The sequence below is a fragment of the Elgaria multicarinata genome, chromosome 1, assembly GCF_023053635.1.
Source record: "Elgaria multicarinata webbii isolate HBS135686 ecotype San Diego chromosome 1, rElgMul1.1.pri, whole genome shotgun sequence".
In the NCBI taxonomy this organism is placed as follows: Eukaryota; Metazoa; Chordata; class Lepidosauria; order Squamata; family Anguidae; genus Elgaria; species Elgaria multicarinata.
Genome location: NC_086171.1, coordinates 121,709,132 through 121,734,769, shown reverse-complemented (window position 1 = coordinate 121,734,769; position 25,638 = coordinate 121,709,132). Strand labels below are relative to the sequence as shown.

The 25,638-nt window shown below is 40.9% G+C and overlaps 1 protein-coding gene across 3 annotated transcripts in view; it reads left to right on the top strand.

Moving 5' to 3' along the window:
- Positions 1-23,158, top strand: part of SLC35A3 (solute carrier family 35 member A3) — a 42,762-nt gene extending 19,604 nt beyond the window's left edge. For all 3 annotated transcript variants that reach the window (XM_063135807.1, XM_063135802.1, XM_063135817.1), the window contains exons 2-8: positions 1,132-1,336; positions 9,107-9,261; positions 9,352-9,474; positions 11,890-12,061; positions 15,009-15,127; positions 17,628-17,761; positions 21,411-23,158. In XM_063135807.1, the coding sequence (XP_062991877.1) occupies positions 1,150-1,336; positions 9,107-9,261; positions 9,352-9,474; positions 11,890-12,061; positions 15,009-15,127; positions 17,628-17,761; positions 21,411-21,501 (981 nt within the window). In that variant the 5' untranslated portion in view covers positions 1,132-1,149 and the 3' untranslated portion in view covers positions 21,502-23,158. The remainder of the gene's footprint in view (positions 1-1,131; positions 1,337-9,106; positions 9,262-9,351; positions 9,475-11,889; positions 12,062-15,008; positions 15,128-17,627; positions 17,762-21,410) is intronic.
- Positions 23,159-25,638: the final 2,480 nt, after the last annotated feature.

Here is a 25,638-nt window from a genome sequence, read left to right as displayed (position 1 = left end):
TATTTCTCCCACTGTGCATGCCAGTAGCATAATTACCTTCAGCAATGTGGCTTCCCATGTTGTGTGAACCCAGTGAAGGTGGCTTGTTGTTATGGTTAACAAGCCACCCATGGGTTCTGGGTGCTTTGTTAACCACTGCAACAAGCTACCCTTGCCGGGTTTGCATGCCATGGGTAATTATGGTAATCCCATCAGCATGCGACTGGCATGTGCAGGGTGATTTACAAGCCATGGTGGCTTATTGACCACCCCACTATCATGTGAACTAGGTCATCGTCAGTTAAAAGAGGCAGTACTGACCCAGATGGATCAGTGGTCTGAGTTGGCATCAAGCAACTTCATAGGTTCGTTGGGACGGCGATTGTGCTAGGCTAGAGGGGAAGAAGCTCAGTCTGGCAGCCCAAGGGCCGAATTCCCTTTCAGAGAAGCTTTCAAGGCCCACATTCCAGTGGTGGGTGAGGCAGGGCCAAAAGACCAGCATAGTGTAGCTGGTGATTAAACCTTAAGAGAGAGATTTCAACTTTTTAGAATGGGAGAAAACTGTACAAAAGCTGAGAAAGATGGAAAATCACCAAAGGATGGGCTCTTGGGGGAAAGGGGATGGGGCCAAAGAAAGGTGCATGGCTATCTGGGGATCCCTGGAGGGCAGGATTGGGCCCCAGGAGGGTCAGATTTGCTCCTAGGACTGATATTTTATACCACTGAGACACCCCCCTTCCAAGCCTTATGTCACCTTGCTCTCAGTTAATTTGTTTAATAAACATTACAGCCTGGGCTCATCTGTCTAGACATATGGAATGCTGGATTTCCTAAACTATAAATAATAACTTGTGGGTGAGAAATAGTTTTTTTAAAAAGACCTTACGTTCGTTTGCTATCTTCCAATGCTATCTTCCAAATGCCTCCTGCATTGTGATCCTTCATGGTTTAATTGAGCAATTGGTTATGCAACTAAAAGTAATTCAGCTGAATGAGCATAGCTCTTAAGTAGCAGAGACAACACAAGCAAAAACATGGTATTTTTCTATTACATTGATGTCACTTTCAGCACTGCTTTGGTTCATTGCTCCTTCTTTTCAGAGATTTCTCTCTATTTTTACATTTAATTTACATGTTTTCCTTTTTCTTCAGGAAAGCGATAGTCAAGCTATGTCTACCAACCTAAAATACCTTTCCTTGGGGATATTGGTCTTCCAGACGACTAGTTTGGTTTTGACTATGCGCTATTCTCGGACACTGAAAGAAGAAGGACCTCGTTATTTATCTTCAACTGCAGTGGTTATCGCGGAGCTTTTGAAGATTATGGCCTGTATTTTGTTGGTTTACAAAGACAGCAGTAAGTGTCTGATTTTTAAAAAAAATTCTTATTGGGAACTGTGGCATTACACCCCACAAGTCAATTCCAAATGTATGTCTGCAGTGTGTAAGTCTGTGGTTTTTAGAATGTTGGCCTGAGTGGGCGGAGTTAGAATGTCTTGGGAGGGGGGAGAAGTGATATATAAGGGAATGACTGAGGGGATTGAGACTTCTTTTCAGAGAGTTCTTGTTCTTGTTCTTTTCAGAGGTTCTTTTGGAGAGAACCTTTTCAGGGAGACTTGTTAGGTACTCTTAGAGTCTGTAGTGCTCTCTGTATTTATGGTACTTAAGTTCTGGGAAGTTTGAGAGTCAGTGTAGTGAGTGGTGTCTTTAGAGTGTGGTGTGCACGTAGTGGAAGTATATTAATCAATACTGATAATAAAGTTCAAGAGTGATTGTGTGAGAAAAAGGAAAGCGCGAATGTGAGAGTGACAGGATTGTATGGAAGGTTTCAAAAAGGTTTTTAAATGTTGTTATTTGAAACAAAGCTTATGAACTTTTAAAAATAAATTTTGATTGTTTTGCTTTTAAAACTACCACAAAAATCCCACGTGTCTGTTTAGCGTTTATCATCTTAAGTTTACACATATAACACTCACTCTGACAATCATTCACCTAAGCAGATATAACTCACAGCACATTATTATATATATTAAAATCCATTCTCCATTTTAAACCCCTTTCTCCACATAGTTTGGAGGAAGGTGGGCTTTATCCCTTGCCTCAGATGTACCAAGTGGTGGTGCTTGGCTTGAGCAGGGAGTAGCCTCGGCTAGGTCTCAATTTCAGAGCCTGTGTCGCCCCATAAGAAGTGGTGGCAGACGTGAGGTCTGGTGTTCAGAGCCTGTGTCGTGGCAGGAACCACTACATGTTCTTCTTCGTGGTCTCTATGCATCACACATATGGGCTTTGCGCCTGCGCAGAGACCAGACCGGAACCTACTATAGCTGAGTGGAACGTTTTTGGCGGGAACCCCTCCCCCACGCTACCGCGCATGTCCATGGGGTTCCCGCCCTTACCTCAGTTCTTCGTCGTCCGCCATTGTGCACAGACCTTTTTAACCGAACCTCTAGCGTTTTCGTATAGCTTCTTCTTGTTACTATCTTCTTCGTTCTTCAATCTTTTCTAAACTTTTTCTAAACTCTTTTTTCTTACAAACTTTCTTGTATCTAAAAAAAAAAAAAAAAAAAGTTATTGTAGATAGTTTTCCTCAGCGACTTCGGTCGCGTGAGGCCTTTATGGCACTTAAAGCCCCGTTTAGAAAGTGCGTTAAGTGTGGGGCCAAACTTCCGCCGACTGACGGACACTCCCTTTGTGTTTTGTGTTTGGGCGAAGGACACGTTGTTGAGGCCTGCCACCACTGTATGTCATTTACCAAACAAACAAGAAAAAATCGAGCGGACCGACTCCGTTCAATACTGTGGGAAAAGGCTCTCAAGGCCACGGAGGCCCCTACAATGGAGAAAAAGGCGGTTCATAAGTCCGTTGCCCACAAAACGGCAGTTACCAAGACTGTTCCAGACAAACCGTCAGACCATAGCACTGAAGTGCAGGCCAGAGCAAATAGGGCTGAGATACCCCTCACGCCTGGTCGGTCTTTATCGAGTTCAATGGCTAAGAAGGTTTCTAAGAAAGCCAGAACTCCGATGCCTTCTCCCGAACTGGAGAAGAAGAAGAAGAAAAAGAGAAAGAGGGATGCGGAGAGAGCCGCTTTAGCGTCACCTCGACCGCGGGAATCTGCCAGGAGCCATTCCACTCCTCCTACCGCGCCTACCACTTCGATACCGAGATCTCCTTCGGTGTCGAGGCCTCTGTCGGTGCCGATGGCCACGGTACCGACACGCCCTCCAAGTTTATCAGAAGGTGAGATCCGAGATTCGGTGTCGATAGCTTCCGCTCGACAACCTGTAAGACCCCAGGAGCTCCAGGGTTTAATCCCTGTGCAGCCCTCGCCAAGACAGACTCCAAGACGCGATTGGGACAGAGTATCGCAGTACTCTGATCCCCAATCCAGGTACGGCTATTACGAGTGGGATCGTTACCGACTACAACAATTTTTTCAAGGTGACCAGCAGCATTACCAGCCTGAGGGCTATTATGCACATCCTCCACCAACATCGAGGGTATGCCAGTTACCTTTGCCTCCTCCCTCCATGCATCAAGTTTCGACGGTATCGACCCCTCGACATCGTGAACAACATGCGATACCGGTCGCTGCGCCGGCTGCATTATCTACGCAGGAAGAACGGCTAGACTTGCAAGTGGTGACGCTGTCTTCGCCAGAAGAGAACTACCCATCCGACTCCGAGTCGGCACACTCTTTGGTTCCAACCGCACCTTCTCCGGACGATGCAGTCGATGATGCTGACCCTTCTTCGCCGTCGGATGATATGGTCCGTTTCTCAGACCATATGCTCAGAATGGCCAATGCATTAGGCCTCGACATTCAGCAGGCAGATGAATCGGTCATCGACCCAATTTATGACGTGTTTCAAACAACAACAAATCAACGTCTAGCCATCCCAATACCTCACGCCCTAAAACAAGCAGCTCAGTTGTCTTGGAAAACTCCAGCAGTGGCTCAAACAACTTCAAAAAGATTAGAATCACTATACCGTGTAAAAGAGGATGATACACAATTTTTGGCTCAACACCCTAAACCAAATTCAATAGTGGTGGAGTCTGCACAGGGCCAGTCACAGAAAACCCATTCTGCGCCCGTAGATAGAGAGGGGAGAAAGTTAGACCAAACTGGAAGAAGGGTTTACTCATCCTCCGCCCTAGGAATCAAGGCGTCTGCATACGAGGCAACGATGGCGAGGTACCAGCTTTTTCTCTGGGAGAAGATGGGATCTTTGTGTGAACACCTCCCAGAGGACAAAAAAGAGCTCGCAAGGGTTTTTCAAAACGAAGCATCGGCCATAGCAAGGCAACAATTGTCCACCGCTCGACACCAGGTGGACTGCCATTCAAAATCGATGATGGGGGCCATTTCTTTGAGGAGGCATGCTTGGCTCAGATCAGCCAATCTTACGCACGAAACCAAAGCTAGGATTGAAAACATGCCATTCGATGGCGAAGGTCTATTTCATTCAAAAACCGATGAAACACTAGACTCCATCTATAAGGCAAGAACAACAGCCAAAAAGATGGGGTTTACTGCTCCTCAGACTCAGTACCGATCAAAAAGATGGACAAGGCCTCCGATGCAACAACAGCATCGACCCCAATACCAGCTCCAACCTCGACAGCAACAACATCAGCTTCAGAGGAAGAGGCCTTACCAAGGCAGGTACCAACAAGATAAAAGGCAGCCCGACTTCAGCAAGAAGCAGCGGGTTTGACTTTTCGGATCCAGATCCACCTCCCTTTGCGAACCGCCTAGCACCCCATTACCATCAATGGGAGTTAATAACAACAGACTCCTGGGTGCTCACTATCATCAACTCAGGGTATGCCATCGAGCTCGATGTCCTTCCTCCTTTTTCGGGCGTGAAAGTAACGGCGCCATCCCCTCCTCTGCTGCTCGAGGTACAGACCTTGCTGTCGAAGGGAGCTATCTTTCCCGTACCCGCAGAGGAACTCAACCAGGGGTTTTTCTCCCGATACTTCACGGTCCCGAAGAAAGATGGAGGTCTTCGACCGATCATGGACTTAAGGCAATTGAACAAATTCATCACCCCGAGGAAGTTTCGTATGACAACGATTGCTTCGATTTTGCAGCTCCTACACAAAAAGGTTTGGTTCGCAGTGGTGGATCTGAAGGATGCGTACTTCCATATCTCTATCAGGAAGTCGCATCAAGCTTACCTTCGTTTTTCCATCGGTACAGCCCAGTACCAATTCACCGTTCTTCCGTTCGGATTGGCCACGGCACCGAGGGTCTTCACGAAAGTCATGGCGGTGGTGTGTGCCCACCTGAGACAGGAAGGGATATTTGTTTATCCATACCTCGACGACTGGCTTCTGGTAGCGGACAACAGCGACACGCTCCGGACAGATATTCTAACTACCCTCAACCTGTTGGACTCGTTGGGGCTGTGGATCAACGAAGAAAAATCCATATTGACCCCACAGCAGAGGTTGGACTTCATAGGGGTAACCCTCTCATCTCGAGACGGGAGAGCGTACTTACCCTTGGCCAGGGCGAGTACCCTTCAGCAGTTAGCCATCGATACCGAGAGCCGCCGAAAGGTTTCGGCATGGACAGTTCAGAGACTATTAGGTCTGATGGCAGCTACTACTGCAGTCATCAGATTTGCAAGACTCAGAATGAGGATATTGCAGGCCTGGTTTTTAAGGACTTTCGATCTCAGGCACAATGCTCGACGAACTTACCTTTCGATACCGAAGCAAGTGAGGGCATCTCTGAAATGGTGGTTCTCGATGTCGACGCTTCTGGAGGGCGTTCCATTCCAACAGCAGTCGCCCTCGGTAACGATCACAACGGATGCATCCCTAGAAGGATGGGGAGCTCATTGCAACTCCCTTACCGCTCAAGGTCGTTGGCCTCGATCACAGAGAGAACAGCACATCAATCACCTCGAACTCCTGGCAGTAGGAAATGCAATAAAAGCATTTGCACAGATGATCGAGGGCAAGAATGTCTTGATCGCGACGGACAATACTACCGTAGTAGCATACATCAACAGGCAGGGTGGAACAAGATCACACCCCCTGAACCGTTCGGCACTCAGGATATGGAACTGGTGCATAAAGAGAAGGACTTACCTGACTGCGATCCATGTAGCCGGCAAGGAGAACATCATTGCGGACTCTCTCAGCAGGTCCTTCCATGTCGACCACGAGTGGGAGCTCGATGTCGAACTCCGAGAAAGTCTTTTTCGGTACTGGGGCCGCCCTGCTGTCGATGTCTTCGCTACCGAGGACAACGCAGTCTGTACCAAGTTTTGCAGCAGGGCAGGAAAAGGAAAGCGCTCTCTAGGAGACGCTTTCACCAGGACTTGGAGAGGAAATCTCTTGTACATGTTTCCTCCCTTTCCACTTTTGACAAGAGTGATAGCCAAGATCCAGATGGACAACTCCGATTGCATCCTGATCACACCGTGGTGGCCTCGACAGACGTGGTTCTCCCACGCTCTTCGGTTATCGAGAGGGGATTACATCAGGCTCCCGTCAATACCGAAGCTCCTGTCTCGACACCAGGGCAGGGTTCGACACTCACATCTGTCGACCCTCAAGATGACTGCATGGAGGATAGCAACCACTCCTCCTCTGGAACCAGAGTTTTGACTGTGGACCACATTATATTGGCAGCACTAAAGCCTTCCACAAGAAAATCTTATGCAGCAAAGTGGCAGAGATTTCAGAATTTTGCATCGGAAAAGGACAAAATACCAGAATCTTGCCACTTATCCTTCATCCTCAATTATTTATTGACACTTTTCCAGCAGGGACTTAAGCTCGCATCCATCAGGGTTCACCTTGCTGCGATTACATCTTTTCATCGGGGTGTGGATGGTTTTACACCTTTTACCCATCCAACAACCAAGAAATTTCTGAAAGGTCTGAAGAACACGATACCGACTGTGAAGACTATCGTGCCGCCACGGAGCCTGTCAGTTGTGCTGCAAGCATTGACACGCAAGCCCTTCGAGCCCATGGCTTCGACAGACCTCAGGCTGCTTACTTTAAAGACTGTCTTTTTAGTAGCCATCACATCGGCAAGACGTGCAAGTGAGCTTAAAGCTCTTAGGATAGATGTCCCGTACACTATTTTTCATAAGGACAAGGTTGTGCTACGCACAGACCCAGCCTTCCTACCTAAGGTAGTGTCAACTTTTCATCTGTCCCAGCACATTACTTTGCCTGCTTTCTTTCCTAACCCAACTACACCTCTTGAGTCTTCCTTGCATACTCTCGATGTAAGAAGGGCTCTTGCTTTTTACAAAGACAGAACGGACAATTTTAGAAAGACAAAACAATTGTTTATTTGTTATGGGGAGCCTTCTAAGGGACTCCCTGTCTCCTGCCAACGACTGTCACGTTGGATAGTGGAGACAATTGAATTGGCCTACTCTATTTCTAAAATAGAGTTAGTGAAACCTGTGACAGCTCATTCCACCAGAGCTGTTTCAACTTCGGTGGCCTTCACCAGAGGTGTTCCACTGACTGAAGTCTGTAGAGCCGCAACGTGGTCCACTCCATCCACGTTTGTCAAGCACTACAGTTTGGACACCCGTGCGAGGCAGGACTGCTCGTTTGGGAGGACAGTGCTCTCGGAGATCTTCAGATGATGCACCAACCCACCTCCAAAGGTATGTCAGCTTGCTACTCGCCCATATGTGTGATGCATAGAGACCACGAAGAAGAAATGCAGGTTGCTTACCTGTAACTGTAGTTCTTCGAGTGGTCATCTATGCATTCACACAACCCACCCACCATCCCCACTTGGTGGTGTGAGACTTATAAATGACACTGTTTTTATTGTGGAATGTACTTTATTTTATTTACACTCATGTTTATGGGGGCACAATGTCGGACTCCTGTAAACTGAGGTAAGGGCGGGAACCCCATGGACATGCGCGGTAGCGTGGGGGAGGGGTTCCCGCCAAAAACGTTCCACTCAGCTATAGTAGGTTCCGGTCTGGTCTCTGCGCAGGCGCAAAGCCCATATGTGTGAATGCATAGATGACCACTCGAAGAACTACAGTTACAGGTAAGCAACCTGCATTTTTGTTAATACAAGTGGGGCCTGCAACAAAATGTTGCAGTGTATCTTTCCTCTTAAAAGGAGTGTTCCTGTTCAGGGTTCCAGCCAGCCATTACTTCTGGAAGGGGAATCCATCCTTCCCTCCCACTCTCCAGTATCATTTTTTTTCCTGACTTCAACTCTACGTTCCATGACTACTGAGCATGTCCATTGGGCTGGGTTTTGTTTTTTTTGCAGGAAGTGGGGGAGGGAATTTGTCCCCTTAGGCTTGCTATTTTCTTTGGAAAAATCTTAGGGTTTCCCTGAGCATGGTGATTCCTCCCTCATTTTTTTTCCAGTGGCCCCATTTTGCCTACAGTCCTGTTAGCACTTATCACCCGAGTTTGTTGTTTGAAGAAGTTTGTATTTTGGAAACAGAAACAACAAGAAGTCGGGATCCCAAAATGAAAAAGACATTTGTTGGCATGGGAGAAAAATACACAAACAGCTAGAGTCTGTCTTCTTGCTTTGGATGCAGAAGTTCCCACTGGTAAAGAGACAGGTTACTTAAAACTATAGACATATCTCTTCAGAAGCAAGAATTAAATATTACTGTGCTTTCATTGTTTGCATTATTGCATCTTTGCACATTCATGCAATAAAGATGCCAACTTTTTTCTATTTGCTTTGGATTTACATTTACATTTATTTTTATTTATTATTGCATTTGTATCCCACCTTTTTTCTTCCAAGGAACCCAAGGCGGCATACATAATCCTCCTCCTCCTCTCCATTTTATCCTCACAATAACAACCCTGTGAGGTAGGCTGGGCTGAGAGTCTGTGACTGGCCCAAAGTCACCCAGTGGGTTTTCATGGCCGAGTGAGGACTAGAACCTGGATCTTCCGGCTCCCAGTCCAACACTTTAGCCACTACACCACTCTGTTTGCATAATAACCATTTGTTTCAAACACTGCATGTTTAAAACAAAAACTTTAAAGGTTTCAGCAAAAAGCTGATTAGAATTTACAGACAGCATTCTAACCTATCCGTTTTTAAATTTACAAAGACTTTTTATTCTCTTCTTTTTTTGCACAGAGTGCAATTTACGAGCTTTGAACCGAGTGTTACATGATGAAATCCTTAATAAGCCAATGGAGACACTTAAACTTGCCATTCCTTCTGGGATTTACACACTACAGAATAATCTGCTGTATGTTGCCTTGTCAAATCTAGATGCAGCCACTTACCAGGTACTAGCTTTTGATGGTTTGTTGTTGGTTCTTAGAATTGTGCATACCAATAATGAGTTATTTTAGTCATCTTGACTTTTGTCTTTGCAGGTCACGTATCAGTTGAAAATTCTTACCACTGCATTATTTTCTGTGTCCATGCTCAGTAAGAAATTAGGTGTATATCAGTGGCTTTCATTGGTGATTCTGATGGCTGGAGTTGCGTTTGTACAGGTAAATATGAATATAAATATACTTCTGTAGGTTAACAGTGAAGATTTAATTTGTTTCACGAATGGATGCATGGTTAGTGCACTTCAGGCTCCCCTTCAGCATACCAACAACAATGGAAAGGAGGTCTTCTGACTAGATTTGGAGGCTTTGGGCAGAATCCACTAGAACTTAATTATAAAGAACTTTCTTAAATGATGATTCTCAGACAGGTTTAGCAACTGAGTTTAGATACTGTGCAAATTGCCCAAATAAGTTGTCTCATAACTAAGGACACAATCCTATGCATGTTTAGACAGACATAGCTGGCTGGGAAATGCTGGGAGTTGTAGGGCTTTCCTCTGTCTAAACATGCATAGGATTGTGCCCTAGCTATTTTACATCTGCCCCATTCTTACTGCATTGTGGCACCACACATTACATCTTTTTGATATTGTACTTTAACTTCTCACCTGTGCCATAAGGCAAACTTCTGAAATAAAATGCATTAAGCTTGGAAAATTCAAACATTGGGCCATCTCATACCAGGAATGTGTGAGAGGCAAAAGATATAATACTTCAACACGGGAAAATTATTTGCACTAGCAGGGTAGAACAATGGGTGATAGATGTGTTCAGTTGAGCAGTGAAGCAGGTAGTATTCAATAAAAGATGTAAATCTGAGAAGTCCCCTCAGTGAGAAGCTTCATGTCATTTGGCAGAAATTCTTAGAACTTGATGTAGGTTAGATGGGGTCTCCTCTTCTCCCACTGCTCTGATCCAACCCAGTAAGCACTGAGTGGGATTTCCCTCCCCCTGCTTTTTCTTATTTTAATGTAAGCTGTGAATTTAGCAAAATGTGGATGTTTAAGTTGTAGGATCTTTTGATAATCAAAATGGGGGTGGGGGGGAGTTGATTAAACGATATTTTTTAAAAAATCACTTCCTTAAGGGTGACCTTTATACAGTCCCCCATTTGGGCAAATATATCCTTTGTAACAAAGAATATTTTATTTGTTCACAGCCCATGCAACAGCCAAATAGAAAACAGAGCAGTGTCCTTCTTCAGTGGATCATGACCCTGCTCACAAACTATACCTGCACTATGCAGCTTGCAGCAGCCGAGTTCAAAAAACAGCTGTGCTCATCTATATGAGAGTCAGAATCTTACTTGTTTTTAACTATGAAAGCTGAAAATCTCGGGATTGAACCCGTACACATCACATCTCAAATAGCTGAATTAGGGAATAGGTGCTGCCATAAGAGATAGTGTGCCATGCTAGATTTTATTGGTCTATTGTGTTTTTGCTGCATTATTACTGTACTAGCAAAAAAGCCTGTCATACGACAGGTGTAGAGGAGCAGTCTGGTGAGGAGGTTAGTGGGTTTTGGCCCCTCTGCTAGGCCGGAAGCTCCTGGCAGTTACCTTTCTTCGGAACTTGGAACTTCCATAGAAGGCCGCAGTTCCGAGGAACGTCCCTAGATGGCTCCAGAGGGCAAAAACTATGGCTTGGAGGAGCAGTCTGGGCTTTTATATATATATAGATTATAATGCCTAGATAATATATTTTATGAGGTTTTTTAAATAAATAAATAAATAATAACTGTTCTTATTACAGATGTGCAGCCCAATCCTACACGTTTACTCGGAAACTAAACTCACTAAGTTCAGTGGGACTTACTCCCAATTAAATGTGCACAGGATTGTAGCCTAGACTACTATCACATGCATGCACACTGATGAGGGAGTATGCTCCACTGAAATAAGTGAGACTTACCATATTTCTTCGATTCTAAGACACACTTTTCCCCCCATATTAACATCTCTAAAAACGGGGTGCGTCTTAGAATCACGGGTGCGTTTATTCTTAGAATTAAAGCTTTTTTCTGTTGGTGGTACTGAAATTAGTGTGCGTCTTACAATCGATGGCATCTTACAATCGAAGAAATACGGTACTTCTAAGTGAATATAGCATCAGGCTACATGTGTGTTGATAAACATCGAAGGAGCAACAAATCATAAAGTGATCCCCCAAAAGTGACAGGAATAAATTTGCATTAAAATATTGTTGCTTAATTTAAAACAAAAACAAAAACTGAAGGCCAATCCCTACAACTCTTGACAGGACTTATTTAACACCTTCCTTTTGACTTTTCTTCATCAGTGACGTTTGCTTCAGTTCATAGTGACTGGTTACTTGTATAGATTCACCACACACTTGAGTACCCATGAGCATGTGGGTAAGTTATAGCTGTTGATGGGTATAAAGGTTGCATGAATTGGCCCTAAATGAGAGCTGGATAGAAAACGTTTCTCGTGTTTCATTGCATCTCTTAACTTTTCGTAAACAAGAAACAAACTTTGCATTCTGTTAATTTTTTTCAACAACATGTGCGTATCGTTTTAATATGCACACTTACTTTGCTTGTTCCTTTTAGTGGCCATCAGATTCACAGGCAGCAGAAACTAAACAACTTTCGGCAGGATCACAATTTGTGGGCCTGATGGCAGTACTTATAGCCTGCTTTTCAAGTGGATTTGCTGGAGTGTATTTTGAGAAAATTTTGAAAGAAACAAAACAGTCAGTATGGATTAGGAACATTCAGCTAGGTAAGTGTTATTTAGAGAAATATCCAGAGCAGATATTTAGACATACATCAGGATGCAATCTGAATACCTCAATGTGCTAGGCATAATCAAATTGTTGCAGAAGCATATGCCAGATTTTCCATTAATGTTGCTAACAGGAACTCCAACAGTTGCATCCTGTTCAGAATGTGTTTGCGGTTCACTTATCGTCTGACGTAACTTGTTTTGTTTGACTTGTGATAGCATCTAATGGGTGCTAAAGACTATGGCTGGGATCCAACGAACAGTGCAACTATTACCATGAGACCAAGGGAACTTTTGACTTGGATTTTTACATTTATTTTTGAATAGCAGCCCCCCCCTCCCCACCCATACCACATGACAAACCTCTTTTGAAATTGAGTGGAGGTTTTTAGTGGCTTTCATTTGGAATCAGGTTTCTCTGGTCAAAGGTAAAAAGTCAATTATCCCACTTAAAATAGCTCTTTGGATCCTAGCATATGTTTTACATCAGAACTGGATTAATTTTGACTGGCTATTTGCAATTTATACTATAAATTTAATGTAGCAATTATATATCCTGCCTTTATTTTAAGAACAAACCAGAAATATGTGCCCCACAAACAGGATGAAGAAATGAATGCCTTTATTTTTTAACAAGAGTTGAAAATAAATATATCCTCTTGCAAGAACTGATCACTCATTACAGGGTTAAAGTAGGGCGACCATATTTTGGAAACCAAAAAGGAGGACAACATGGTCACCATGTTAAAATTATTTTTAAAAAATAATTTTAAAACCTCAAACTTTTTTTAAAAATCCTAAAACTCAATGGATGGACAGATCTGTTTCAAACTTGGCATAGCTAAAGTCCTTGTTAAGAGCAATCATGGTGCCAAGTTTCATCTCTTTATCTTTAAAAATATTTTTTTTAAAAAAAAAAATTAAATCCTCAAATTTTAAAAAAATTCTTAAAAATCAATAGATGAACAGAACTGTTTCAAATTTGGTATGGCTAAAGCGCTACCTAAAAGCTATCATGGTGCCAACTTTCATCTCTTTATCTTTAAAAATGACGATTTTAAAAATAATAATTTTAAAACCTCAATTTAAAAAAAAAATCTAAAAAATCAATGGATGAACGGATCTATTTCAAATTTCGTATGACTAAAGCCCTTCCTAAGAGCTACCATCGTGCCAAGTTTCATGTCTTTATCTTAAAAAATGACGGAGTTATAAGCATTTTTGTTAATTCCCATTAGAGCTGCTCTTTGGAAAAATCCGGATTTCCCCTCCCCTCCCGGATTTATCATCAAAAACCCAGGCAAATCCAGACAAATCCGGTCATATGGTCACCCTAGTTAAAAGCAAGAAGAAATGGCATTGTTGCCTGCATTTATTGCTACTGATATACTATGATCACATAGAAAAGTGCCTCCTCAGCTCAGATGTTAGATTTGCATTAGTTTCACAATTGTAGCTTTTAAAATTGTAGTAGAAGGCCTCATGTTAGCAGTTAAATCTATCCTTAATAATTTATTACATTTGCTAATTGCCTTTCTGCTAAAAGCACTCAAATCGAAATTACAAACTTCAAAAATTCAAATATGGATCACACAATGAAACAACAGTAACAGTAAAATGTAACAGGAAAAGTTAACGCCATTTAAAAAGCACAGGAAAACAAGAGGATTTTCTATGCTCTACTTAAATGTTAATAGCGAGAGGGCTTGGCAGGCCTTCCAGGGAAACTGATTCCAAGCTGTGGTGCTACCACAGAGAATGACCTGTTCTGGCTCTCACAAGATTTCACTTTATGTAGAGAGGGAACCTAGAGTAACGTTTCTCCAGTGGATTTTAAAAGAATAGGGAAGTTAATATTTTTATTCAGTTTTTTAAAAAAATTATAAGGTGCCTTTCTGCCTAAAGCCCTCACCCCACCCCGAGGTAGCAAAAACTGCAAACAACAATTATTTATGCACCGCTTTGCTATAATAAATGACACCCAAACTGTAAAAGCAACAATCAAGAAAACAGCTGACAAATAAGAAAAATATAAAAGCTTGAACTAAAATAGCTATGTAGCAGTTTGGGAGCTTCATTAGGCACGGAAAATCATGGTTCCCTACCATTGCTTCTTCGCGCCGGCTTCTGTTGCACAATACTTCCTCTTTCTCACCTGAGAAGAAAGAAGGAGTAAACAATGATAAAATGGCCCATTCAGTGGGCGTTTTTATTGCGCCGCTTCTCCTGCACACAGCAGGAGATCGCAACAAGTTCTGTTTTTAAAAATAAATTGGACTTACCGGGGTCTTTTTTTATCACGGGAAGAAGGCCAGAAAGAGCGGGAGACTCATGGGAGGCGGACAGCATCGTGAATAGGACCTGCGAAAATCCGTGAGTGCCCAGTAATGAGCGTGCTATAAAATGCTCGTCTGATGATCCCCTTCGAGTAAAACAAGACTTTTTAAAAGTAAAAACACTTAAATGCAGCAGACTATTATACATTAAATGCTTGTTTAAACAAATAGATTTTCAAGACCTAAGGCAGGATACGTTCCCTTAATCAGATATGGTGAGGACAGGCTGTTTAGGTGATTAAAGATCATAACAAAGGCCTTGAACTTGGCCCTCTAGCAAACAGGCAGACAGAACTGGTGGGCCAACCTGGGTTTGATTTGTACTTGTGAACAGCCCCAGCTGTCAGTAAATGGGCTGCAGCTCCCAGATAGGCAACTTCAAAGATAGTCCCATGTAGAGCACATTATAGTAATTTGTACAGGAGGTATCACCGTATGGGTTCTATCCAGTGTTAGTCTAACTTAAGTCCCATTCATTTCAATGGGTCAACTCTAAGTAGGACCAACATTGGATACAACCCCATGACTCCAAATGTATCTGAATTAAGGGGATTTCTTCTTTTTGCTACTTGACTAACTGTGCTTCAAAATCTTGTCTTATCTTTCAGGATTTTTTGGTAGCATATTTGGATTGATGGGTGTGTACATTTATGATGGAGAACTTGTATCACAGAATGGATTTTTTCAAGGTTATAACAAGCTCACCTGGATAGTTGTAGTTCTGCAGGTAATGCATCCAAAGTTACATTTTCACAAACAAAATCAGCCGGACTTGTTTTCCTGCAGAATAAAAGTGCCCATTTTTGGAGGAAATTCACACTGCTCGTTATTAATCAGGGCCAAGTATGATCGATTGGTTCAATTACTAATTAAACATCTTTTGATTTTTGAAAAGTTCCCCCAATTAATCAGGCAGATATATATATATATATTTAAACACCCCTCTGTTATTTTTAGTTTAAATATTTACAAGAAAAACAATGATGGCACCATGTCCCCACTGCCAAATTATGTCTGGCAATTGTCAACCTAGAAATTACATTTCCCCTTCCCTTTTACACAAGAGGAAATGCCTATTCTAGGATTGTGCGTTCTCCGACATGTGGGTATTATCTAAAAATAAAGAGTGTGCCTTTTTCCTTCAGAATTATTTATTCATATGCAAATATCTTCAGAATTAATCAACCACAACCTATATAATTAATTAACTTTTCTTTATGGCCACTCTATTATTTACAGGGACACGGCAGTAGTTAAGAGTGAACTGTATGGCCTTAGCTAAACCTACCTGTTATCCCACGATGAAGGAGCGAAGATCTTGCATTGTGTTTAATGCGAGATCCCTCCTCTGTTTACACGTGACGATCTCAGAAGGAGAGGCGTTGCGCCCGCCATTTAAAATATTTTATTAAAGGGCCAGCAGCGCATGAATGCTTGTACACATAAGTTAAGTCCTTTTAAAAATTTAACTTACTTTCCCTGCTCCCCCCACCCTACCCCCGATGGGCGCAGCGCTCCTGGCTCCTCACAAGGAATCGCATGGAGCCGGGTCAACCCGCGGCAACTGGCCACACATTCCGCGGTCTTGGGCTCAGCCCAGGACCACGGAAAAGCCGGGGCAAAGGGGAGGTTTATATCCCAGGACAAGGGAGGGATCATCCTTCCTGATCCTGGGATCCCCTCTGCATCATGTGGATGCACAGGGACAATCCTGGGAATCGCCCCAGGATAAAGCCCCCTCTAGCTATGGCCTATATTATGCATTCTACCATTATAAAGCAGTAATTGGGGGAAGGTCATTCTAATGTTCATAAAATCTAAAATTAATACTAACGGGATTTATTTTTGCACTTAATTGCCCCACATATTAGTATTAACAGAGACTCTTTATGTTGTGAAGCATTATGTAAAGACAGCCATCTAAATATATATTTTAAAAAGTGAATAACTCTGCTTGATGATATATAAACCTGCAGCTACCAGTAGCACCTCCTAATACTATACTTGAAAAATGTCTGGGCTAAACAGATAGCAAGGTGTTATAGCAAAGCTGCTAATAGTGCAATCTAGTGTATATTTATACAGAAATAATTCTATTGAGTTCAATGGTTCTTACTCACAGGTAAATGTTTATAGGATTGTTGTCCAAGGGTGAGAGGTGAGATGACCTTGGAAGCAGGAGGAGAGAGTGTGAGCTTTCCCAGTTAACTTAAATTGAATTAAGCCTTCAGCTCCAGCTGTGTGTGGTATTTTGGGGGAAATTAGGACAACATTCAATGTCATTACCTCTCCTTCCCCACTCCAGTTTCCTCAAATAGCAAAGGTACCAAGTTTCTCCTGACTGCATCCTAAAAAAAACCCAAACAACTTGGTATCAGGTGTGATAGAAACTTTTAAAAACTACCGTAAGTTGCTTATATTCTTTTTAGTAAGGCTATATTTAGCTGATAAATTAGTTAAATTTGTTTTAAAATATTTTGATGAATTAAAAATCCCGATTAATTGGCAACAGACTTTTTTTTTTTTTTTTTAAAAAGATAAAACATATTTAATATAATACTTATAAAAAAACATGGGTGGCAGTTGCACTTTTGGAAAGGGAATCCATCTTCTAAGGTGTAGTATGTGCACCTCTTCTAGAAATAATGGGCAGTATCTAATCCTGCCCTTGCACTGGCAGGAATGATCACCAGAGCAACAGGAAGCGAGCGTTTCATACAGCAAGCAGAAACTAGTAGAACTTAGCATTTCCAGAATGGAACAAGTCAGTGCAGCTTGTAGGTGAGCTCTGCTGACATATAGTGATCCGGAAATGCTAGCTTTAGCTAGTTTTCAGGGTTTGTGTAGGAAACATTAGCTCCCTGTTGCACTTATTTATTTATTTAATTGCATTTATATACCGCCCCATAGCCAAAGCTCTCTGGGCAGTTTACAAAGGTTTAAAACGGTGAACATTAAAAACAAATATACAAAAAAATTAAAGCAACAAAAGCATAAAAACAACGATATCCATTTAAAACAGCTATTCTGACTTGCAGTCATTCCTCCTAGTGCAACCTAGTGGGCGCTGGCAGATTGCCAACTTTGGATGCTGCCCGAGGTATGTTTTTCCTCCCTTCTGGGTTGGGGGGCTAGATGCAATATATATTGAAAGGCAGATTTAATTGATCTAATTAATTAAGTTCTTTAAAAATCTGGTGACAAACTACTTTTTAATGTTTTGTCAGGCACTTGGAGGTCTTGTTATAGCTGCCGTTATAAAATATGCAGACAACATTTTAAAAGGATTTGCAACATCCTTATCTATTATATTGTCAACATTAATCTCATACTTCTGGCTTCAAGATTTTGTCCCTACAAGGTAAGAATAGGTTACATAAATTATTTGAAAATACAAATATGTTGTTTGAGTATAAATGATTATAGTTAAACTGTATTTAAATGCTTTGATTAGTTTGTAATCTAAATACTTTACAATATAATAGAACATCTGTCCTTTACACTACAATTCTATACATGTCTACTTAGAAGTCTCATTAAATTCAACAGGGCTTACTCCATAATTTAAGGTAACATGTATATCACAAAATATTAAAAAGCTTTCCAACACAAAGTTTATGCAATAATTTCCTCCCAAAAGGAGGCAACTTTTGGGTATTTCCAGAACATATGAACAAAAGAAGCATTAACCGTATGACACCTCCAACAATTAGCTGCATATAAAACTTTTACTCAGTTCAAACATTCTATTGGAAAACCAAAATTAGTCAAAGTAGTTAAAATATATTTGCAGTGAATTTTGTCAAAGGCCTTTTCTGCATCCAAAGAAAGGATGGCTACCTGGTTAGTTCTTTTAGAATTTAAGGCGACCAGATTGACAACTAATCTGCCCCCCTGTCTATTTTTAATGAATCTCACCTATTCTGGTTGAACCAATGCTGCAGTGTTGCAATTTAGCGACCAGAATTGCTGTTAATATTGTGATATCCACATTAATTTATGATGTAGTTAGCACAGTAGGTATGGTCCTTGGCAGGCTTAGGGATCACAGTAATATAAGCGTCATTTAACCATGAAGAAAGGGACCCTGATTCAAAAATATAATTATAGAGGTGATACAACTTTGGAGCTAAAAGGCTGGAGAATGTTTTATACCACTCTATTGGAAATCCATCTTGACTGGGTGATTTCCCAGTATTTATATTTATAATTGCATTCATAATTTCCTCCAAGTACAAAGGAAGTAAGAGAAGCTATCGTGGTGAAACATCCAATCATGGAAGATTAATATTGGGGGTCCATTTCTTGCACTGTTATCTCACTACCATTACTATAAAGATCAGTATAGAATATTAAAAATTGTGAGTTTATATCTATAGAAGAGGTGTATACTTTGTCACTCTCATCTTTAATGGTTGAAATTACATTTCGGTGTTGCTGCTGTTTAAGACGATGTGCAAGACTCTTGCTAGGACAGTCAGCATTTCCCCAAGATACTTGTAAACGAGTCAGAGCGAATTCTGCCTGCTGTAATAGAATAGAATTCAACTCATGCTTAGCATTTTCCAACTCTTGATAAAGTTATACAGTAGGGGAAATGGCAAACTGGGTTATAAGAGTTTTCAACTTGTTTCCTCAATACATCTGTTGAGTTATTTCTTTTAATTTTTTTTTATAAGAGGCATGGGCAATGATTTGGCCCCTGATAAAAAGCTTTACTGGCTTCCTACTGGATTGAACATGAACCAGTTGTACCCTCATTAGTTTTAAAATACCCTTGTCAGTTCAGCCAGCATCTGCGTCTTAAATATCTCATCATTAAGAAAGGAAACATTAAGGCGCCATAGACTGGAGGCCCTAGGAGAATCAGAAAATTAAATTCCAAGCATATTGGGACATGGTTTGACATTACCAATCTGTCAATCTACAATCTTTTATTTGGCCTTTCAAAGATGTAGAAACCAAAAACAAATCTAATCTAAAGCAATTATGATGAACTGATGACATGAAAGTATATTCTCTCTGTCAGCAGGATATAAAATTCTCCAAGCATCAATTAAACCATATTCCATCATGTAAGCCTGGAGTGCCAGTCTCACAGCTGTTTGACTCTTAGGAGGAGGTGTACTCCTATCCAGCAAAGGGTCTAAGACCTCATTAAAGTCCCCAACCACAATCAGATAATCATAAACTATATCAACCAGTTTGCTAAAACAATCATGAAACAAACCGGAGAACCAGTATCAGGCCCATATACATTTCATACACAAGCACACTATATTATATTAATTAATTCCCATTTCTAGTAACTAAAGAATGACTTTTGTTTTCCCCAACCTGGTGCCCTCCAATTGAATTCAGCTCCCGTCAGCCCTAGCCAACACAGTCAATGGTCACAAATCCTGGGATTTGTAATCCAAAATATCTGGAAGGCAGAAGGTTACTGCTCAGCTTTATTTTCACATGTTCAACACATACTGCAGCACCTAGTAGACTGATTAAAACTTGTAATGACTTGTCCTTAGAATGTGATGCCAAGGAACAATAAAGAGAATGTTGAATGTGCACCTGTCAACTACTTGTTTATGGAGAGATAATTTCTCTTGTCTGAACCTCAGGCAGTTTTAGAAGTGCTGTAAACTCAGTGGTAGAGCACCTGCTTTGCATGCAAGTCCCAGGTTTAATCCTTGGCATCTTCAGGTGGGACTGGAAAGGCTCCTGTGTGAAACCTTGGGCAGGAACAGCCACTTAGTGTAAACAATATTGACCTATATGGAACAATGATCTGACTCACTGGGCCAGTTTGCATGACACAACGGCCTGTTGTGGGGTTAATTTACCCATGAGGAGCTGCCGTGCATACTGGCCAACCTTTTTATGACTAGGCAAGCCCCAGCCAGGGATTGCTATGGCTTGTCGTGTCATGTGAACCTGGCTGGCGGGGATTAATTGAGGATTAATCAACCCTCGCATAACTCTAAAACAGACCATGGGCTCTGAGAGTTGTGTTAACTCCTGGCTGGGGCTTGCTTATTCATAATGGTGGTTAACATGTACCACAGCTCCTTGCAGCTAAATTAACCCATGATTGACTGCTGTGTCATCTGAACCTGGTCAGTATAAGGCAGCTTCTAATATACATATGACTGAATACAATGTTGATTTGTGTCATTTGTGAGAAATACCCTCCCTCTATTTTTGAGGCTATTTTCCCCTATGCAGTTGTAAATAACTACAAAATTTAATTTTAAGCCTGTATAGCTGTGATAGTGCATGTGCTGTTTCTGGGGTAAACAACAACAACAAAAACTGAAACAGCAGCATGACCTCCCACCCCTCCCACAATTTCATGACTATACTGTGACTTGTGCCATGTGTTCACGCTATAAACCCAAATAATAAAACACATGTGACTGTTCAAACTCCTCCTAATTCTTCCACGATTACAACACTGGCATTTGATCTTGTTATAAACCCAACAGATACTGTGCTGGATTCTCATTGACTTTTGCCCACTGAGCAGCAATTGTGTTTGAAAAAAATACTGGTGCAATGGTGTCTCACAAATGAAAGGAGTCTCAGTGTAGATCCTACCCATGAGTCTGGGAGTGCTCCAAGACCGAAAAAGAGATATTTTTTTTTTGCCCAATTTTCTCTCAAGCAACAACTTGATTTGATTGAGACTTTAAGAATAACTACCTACAAGCTAAGACGTTAGATCATATTGTTGTGCATAAGTGCCAATTACTATATATCCTTATTAAGGTGTTTTTCATTTCTTCATAATCATCCTTTAGAGACATCTGTAGATGTTCTGGCCTTTCATTACATGCTTAAGACAGGAAAACGTAAATGCTAGAAATGTATTCATAGAAAGAAGTGGGCGGGGAAGCAAAACTAATAAACATTCTGGTCCTTAAAATGTATCTTGATCTATACAATGTCCATTTTATGAATGTACAAAACGTATACGTTCTAAGTATTTATTCCCTTTTCCTTTTTTCGTTTAGTGTTTTTTTTCTTGGAGCCGTTCTTGTAATAGCTGCTACATTCCTATATGGTTATGATCCAAAACCTGCAGTGAATCCTATTAAAGCATAGCAGACTCTTCCATGCCAGACCATTTTGCCAAGACTGTTCAATAAGGACCTCAAAGAAACTCTGTACAGAGGCTCATCAAGCACTGGAAAGGAATTGTTGGCATTGTATCCGAAGAGTGACATTAAATAATGGTATACTGGAGACAAAGGTTAAAGACAGAAAACAATATGTACCTCTGGAAAAGAAGAAAGGCCTAGAGCAAAACCTGAAGGGAACACATTGCTTCTAGTACCTACAATTAGAAATGCTTCCAGCTTGAACTCTGAGGTTAAATCAGAATGATTTACTGTTTTTGACAGCTGCAAAAATGTCCTATGAACTCTCCTTGCAGGAGCTCATGACAACTCTTGTTGAATCATACCTGTTTTTTGCAAATTGACTAATTCATCTTAGTAAGTATGGTTTTTTAAAATAAATAAATAAATAAATAAATAAATCTTGCTCTATATCTATAAGTATCAAATCAAAGAGAAAAAAGCTCTACTTCTATAGTGATGTTTCTGATTTAGGTGTTCCTATTTAAAAACCTGCAAAGTACGATTGAATCATTCTCATTTCCAGATTTTTAATATTTTATATAGAAAGATGAATTAATAAACAGAAATTGGTGTTGTAAAATATATCTATATACATTTCTTACAATAATTTTCTCGGTAGATTCCATGAGAGGGATAATATAATACTTTTATTATTTGTGAACTCGATTAGTAGTGGTGTGTGTCTGTGGTTAGGTCACTAAGGGTGTAATCCTATGGATGTTTAGAAAGAAAAAGTCCTACAACTCCCGGCATTCCCCAGCCAGTCATGCTGGCTGGGGAATACTGTAAATTGTAAGACCTTGTTCTGTCTAAACATCCATAGGACTGCATCTTAACTGTGCTGCTGCACCATTCCCATTTAAATAAATGGAAGCCTCATTTAAATAAAGGATGGGCTATTGAGATAAATGGAGGCAGCATAACTATAGAGCCTAGTGTTTTCCCCCACATTCAGCAAATGGATACGGTACAGTGCCAGCATTGAGATCGAATATGGATGTGCTTGTTCAAAGAACAATTCTTTTCTCGATAAACAAAAAATTCTTGTAACTAACTTACAGTATATTTCATCGGTTAAACATTGAACATCTTTTTAAACTGTATTTTTTTTAAATTAGCCATGTAACTATTTCAAAGTATTACAGTTCCTTCCGAAGCCACGGTGTACATCATGTGTATATACTGTATTAAAAAAAAAAAAAAATGGGGAGAATTATGTAACTGAAGTGGTTCTATTGAGCCCTGAAATTGCACTGTTATAATACATGCTATTGGTATTATCCAAAAAATTAAGAATGTTATTGTGCAATAAACAGAGGGCATGATTCCTCCTGGTGCAAGTGGAGGGATTGTCGTAAGGCCCAATAAAACCCTCCCTTTGTGGCTAATCATGAAGCTTGAAAACAATTCTGAGCTGGGGCTCAGGTTGAAAAGTGAGGGTTATCCAGCTCCCATTCTGGATAATTGCCCTCAATGGGGAAGGGCTCCATTGTCCATATTGTAATCCTTATATGCACGCAATGCCTGCAGTCATACCAATAGGGATAATACTTGTAGTATTTTGGAGGGTTCAAATTAAAAACTTTTTAAAAAAATGCCCAGAGGACATAAGCCAATAAGGGCACAATATGCATGTTTAGACAGAAAAAAAGTCCTACAGTTCCTAGCATGCCCAGCCAGCCATGCTGACTGCAGTATGCTGGTTGTTGTAGGGCTTTTTTTCTGTCTAAACATCTGTAGGATTTTGCCCTAAGCCAATTAGATGCTAAAAAAGGGCTCCTTGCATAATGTATAGATAAATGTAGACTGTGCTCTAAGCCTACAGGGGAATTGATGTTAAGATGTTGTGGCTTTATCCATGGAAGGCTTACCTATAGTTCTTCATGCAAATATTTCACTGGAACAGTTTGGCATCTTTGTGTGGAACACCTTTTTTGTAATACATGATCCAGTTTAATGTGGGCAAGTCAGTTAAACTGGTTACAAAAGCATCAAAATAAGGGAATGTCTACACTATACCCCAAACACACAGACATACATCTTTTCAACAGCCTAATCTCCCAACATGCCCCAGGCTGGAACTCTTAAAAAAAAAGGTTGTATGATTTAACTAGGTGTAAGAGGACTCCTGTGATTCTCACGAGTACATTAGGGGTTCTTTGTAGGAAGCAGTGAGTTAAGCTGGTTATAGTGTCAGTTTGTTCAAAGATCTTATTCTGTTCTGCTAAAATATTTCAAATTGAAATCCTATGCATATCTACTCAAAGGTAAGCCCTAGGGAACTCAATGGGACTTACTCCCAGATAAGGATTGCAATCTCAATAATCATATTTAGCAAGCAGCCCTTTTAGTGAAACCTTTTGAGGAAAGTGTTATGTTAATGCACAACAACGTCACAGCTATTTCTTTAAATATGGTTAATTTACACATGAAATGTTAATGATCACTTGCCTGCAACATCTTCTTTGATAAAAAAAAGTAATTTATGTTCCAAATATTGATATTGGTAAAGAAATAAACTATTTATGATGGCAAAGAGCTTTAAAATGTTTTCCAAAATGGCAGAGTTGACTTCACAACCTATATTTAATAGGAAATGGTTGGCAATTTTGATGGATGTGAAAATGAGCTCATCTAATTCTTTCCCACTCTGGAGTTAACCAATCTTGTGCCTTATTAATAAATAGCTGGGGGGGGGGGGGGTGCGGTTTAGAAGGAGAAGATAATTTTTCTTCAGTTAGATTATTGTGGTAATGGCCTGGAGCAGCCTTCCCCAATGAGGCATTTTCCAGTTGTTTTGAACTACAGCTTCCAGCACTCCTGACCATTGGTCCTGCTGGCTGGGGGAGTTGAAATCGGATGTGGAAAAAGAGGGAAAAAGCACCACGAAAGGGCTATGAGGAAAAGAGGAGACTAGCTCTGGTGCTATAAAATGTAAAAAGAGGTTTCTTTATTTTTCTTATCCAAAATGCAAAAAATATTCAGAAACTTTCAACCAAACTTGTACAAACGCTCAATGTTTCGGATCAGATGATCCTTTGTCAGTAGCTATAAGACATTCAAGTAAAATATATACAAAGTCATATTGCATTGTAAGCAAGTTCATCCAGCTTAAAATTAAATAAAAGGAAACAACATTCATAGTCTGATACAATATATTGACCCTTACACTAAATTTTCACTGGACTAAACTACTTGTGATATAATAACTCAACCACTTGTATTAGAGGCAACACCCATAGTTTACTGAGTTTGTATTTTTTTATTATTACAGCAAGTGTAGCTATTAACTACTTTTACTGTAATAATAATAAAAAGTACAAACTCAGTAAACTATGGGCTTTGCCTCTAATACAAGTGGTTGAGTTGATTATATCACAAGTAGTTTAGTCCAGTGAAAATTTAGTGTAAGGGTCAATATATTGTATCAGACTATGAGTATTACCTTTTATTTAATTTTGAGTTGAAATCCAGCATTTCTGGAGAGCACCAAGTTGGGGAAGGCTGGCCTAGACAAAACCTCTCTTATGGTGTTGCGATGACATATCAGGCAGCTTGGTCAAGTTATGCATGTCTGAAGAAGCCTTGTCCCATTGTGCTAGAAATCAACGTACATGTTTCTGGGTGTGGCAAAGAGAGGAAATGCATGTTATACCTCAAACACAGGTTTCCTAAATAGACGTCTGCTGATCAGTACAAAGGCAGAGGTGGATCAGAAAATCTGTACGGGGGCAGTGATGGAGTTTTAATCCTTCCTGCATCTGCCAATGGTCCCCTGCAAAAGCCACCCTCCTCCAGTCTAGTTTCTTTCCATCCAGACTTTTTCCACTATCGGAGACTGAGCAGGGGTGAGAGGGGGAACAGTAAAAACAATGTTGAGATTTCCAGGAGCAAATTGGCAGGCAGAGAATTCCAGCTATCTGCTATTTCTCCCCATATTAGAGGCAGTATCCAATGCTTTTACAGTGCTAGTGTTAATAATGTTGCACTAGTATAAACCAATGCTAGTGCAGTGTCCTTAGCACTTGCTAGGCAAAAGAGAAAAATGATTTGCCCATGAATTTTGGCTGCAAATTGTTGCTCTTTCCCTTTCCCCAGC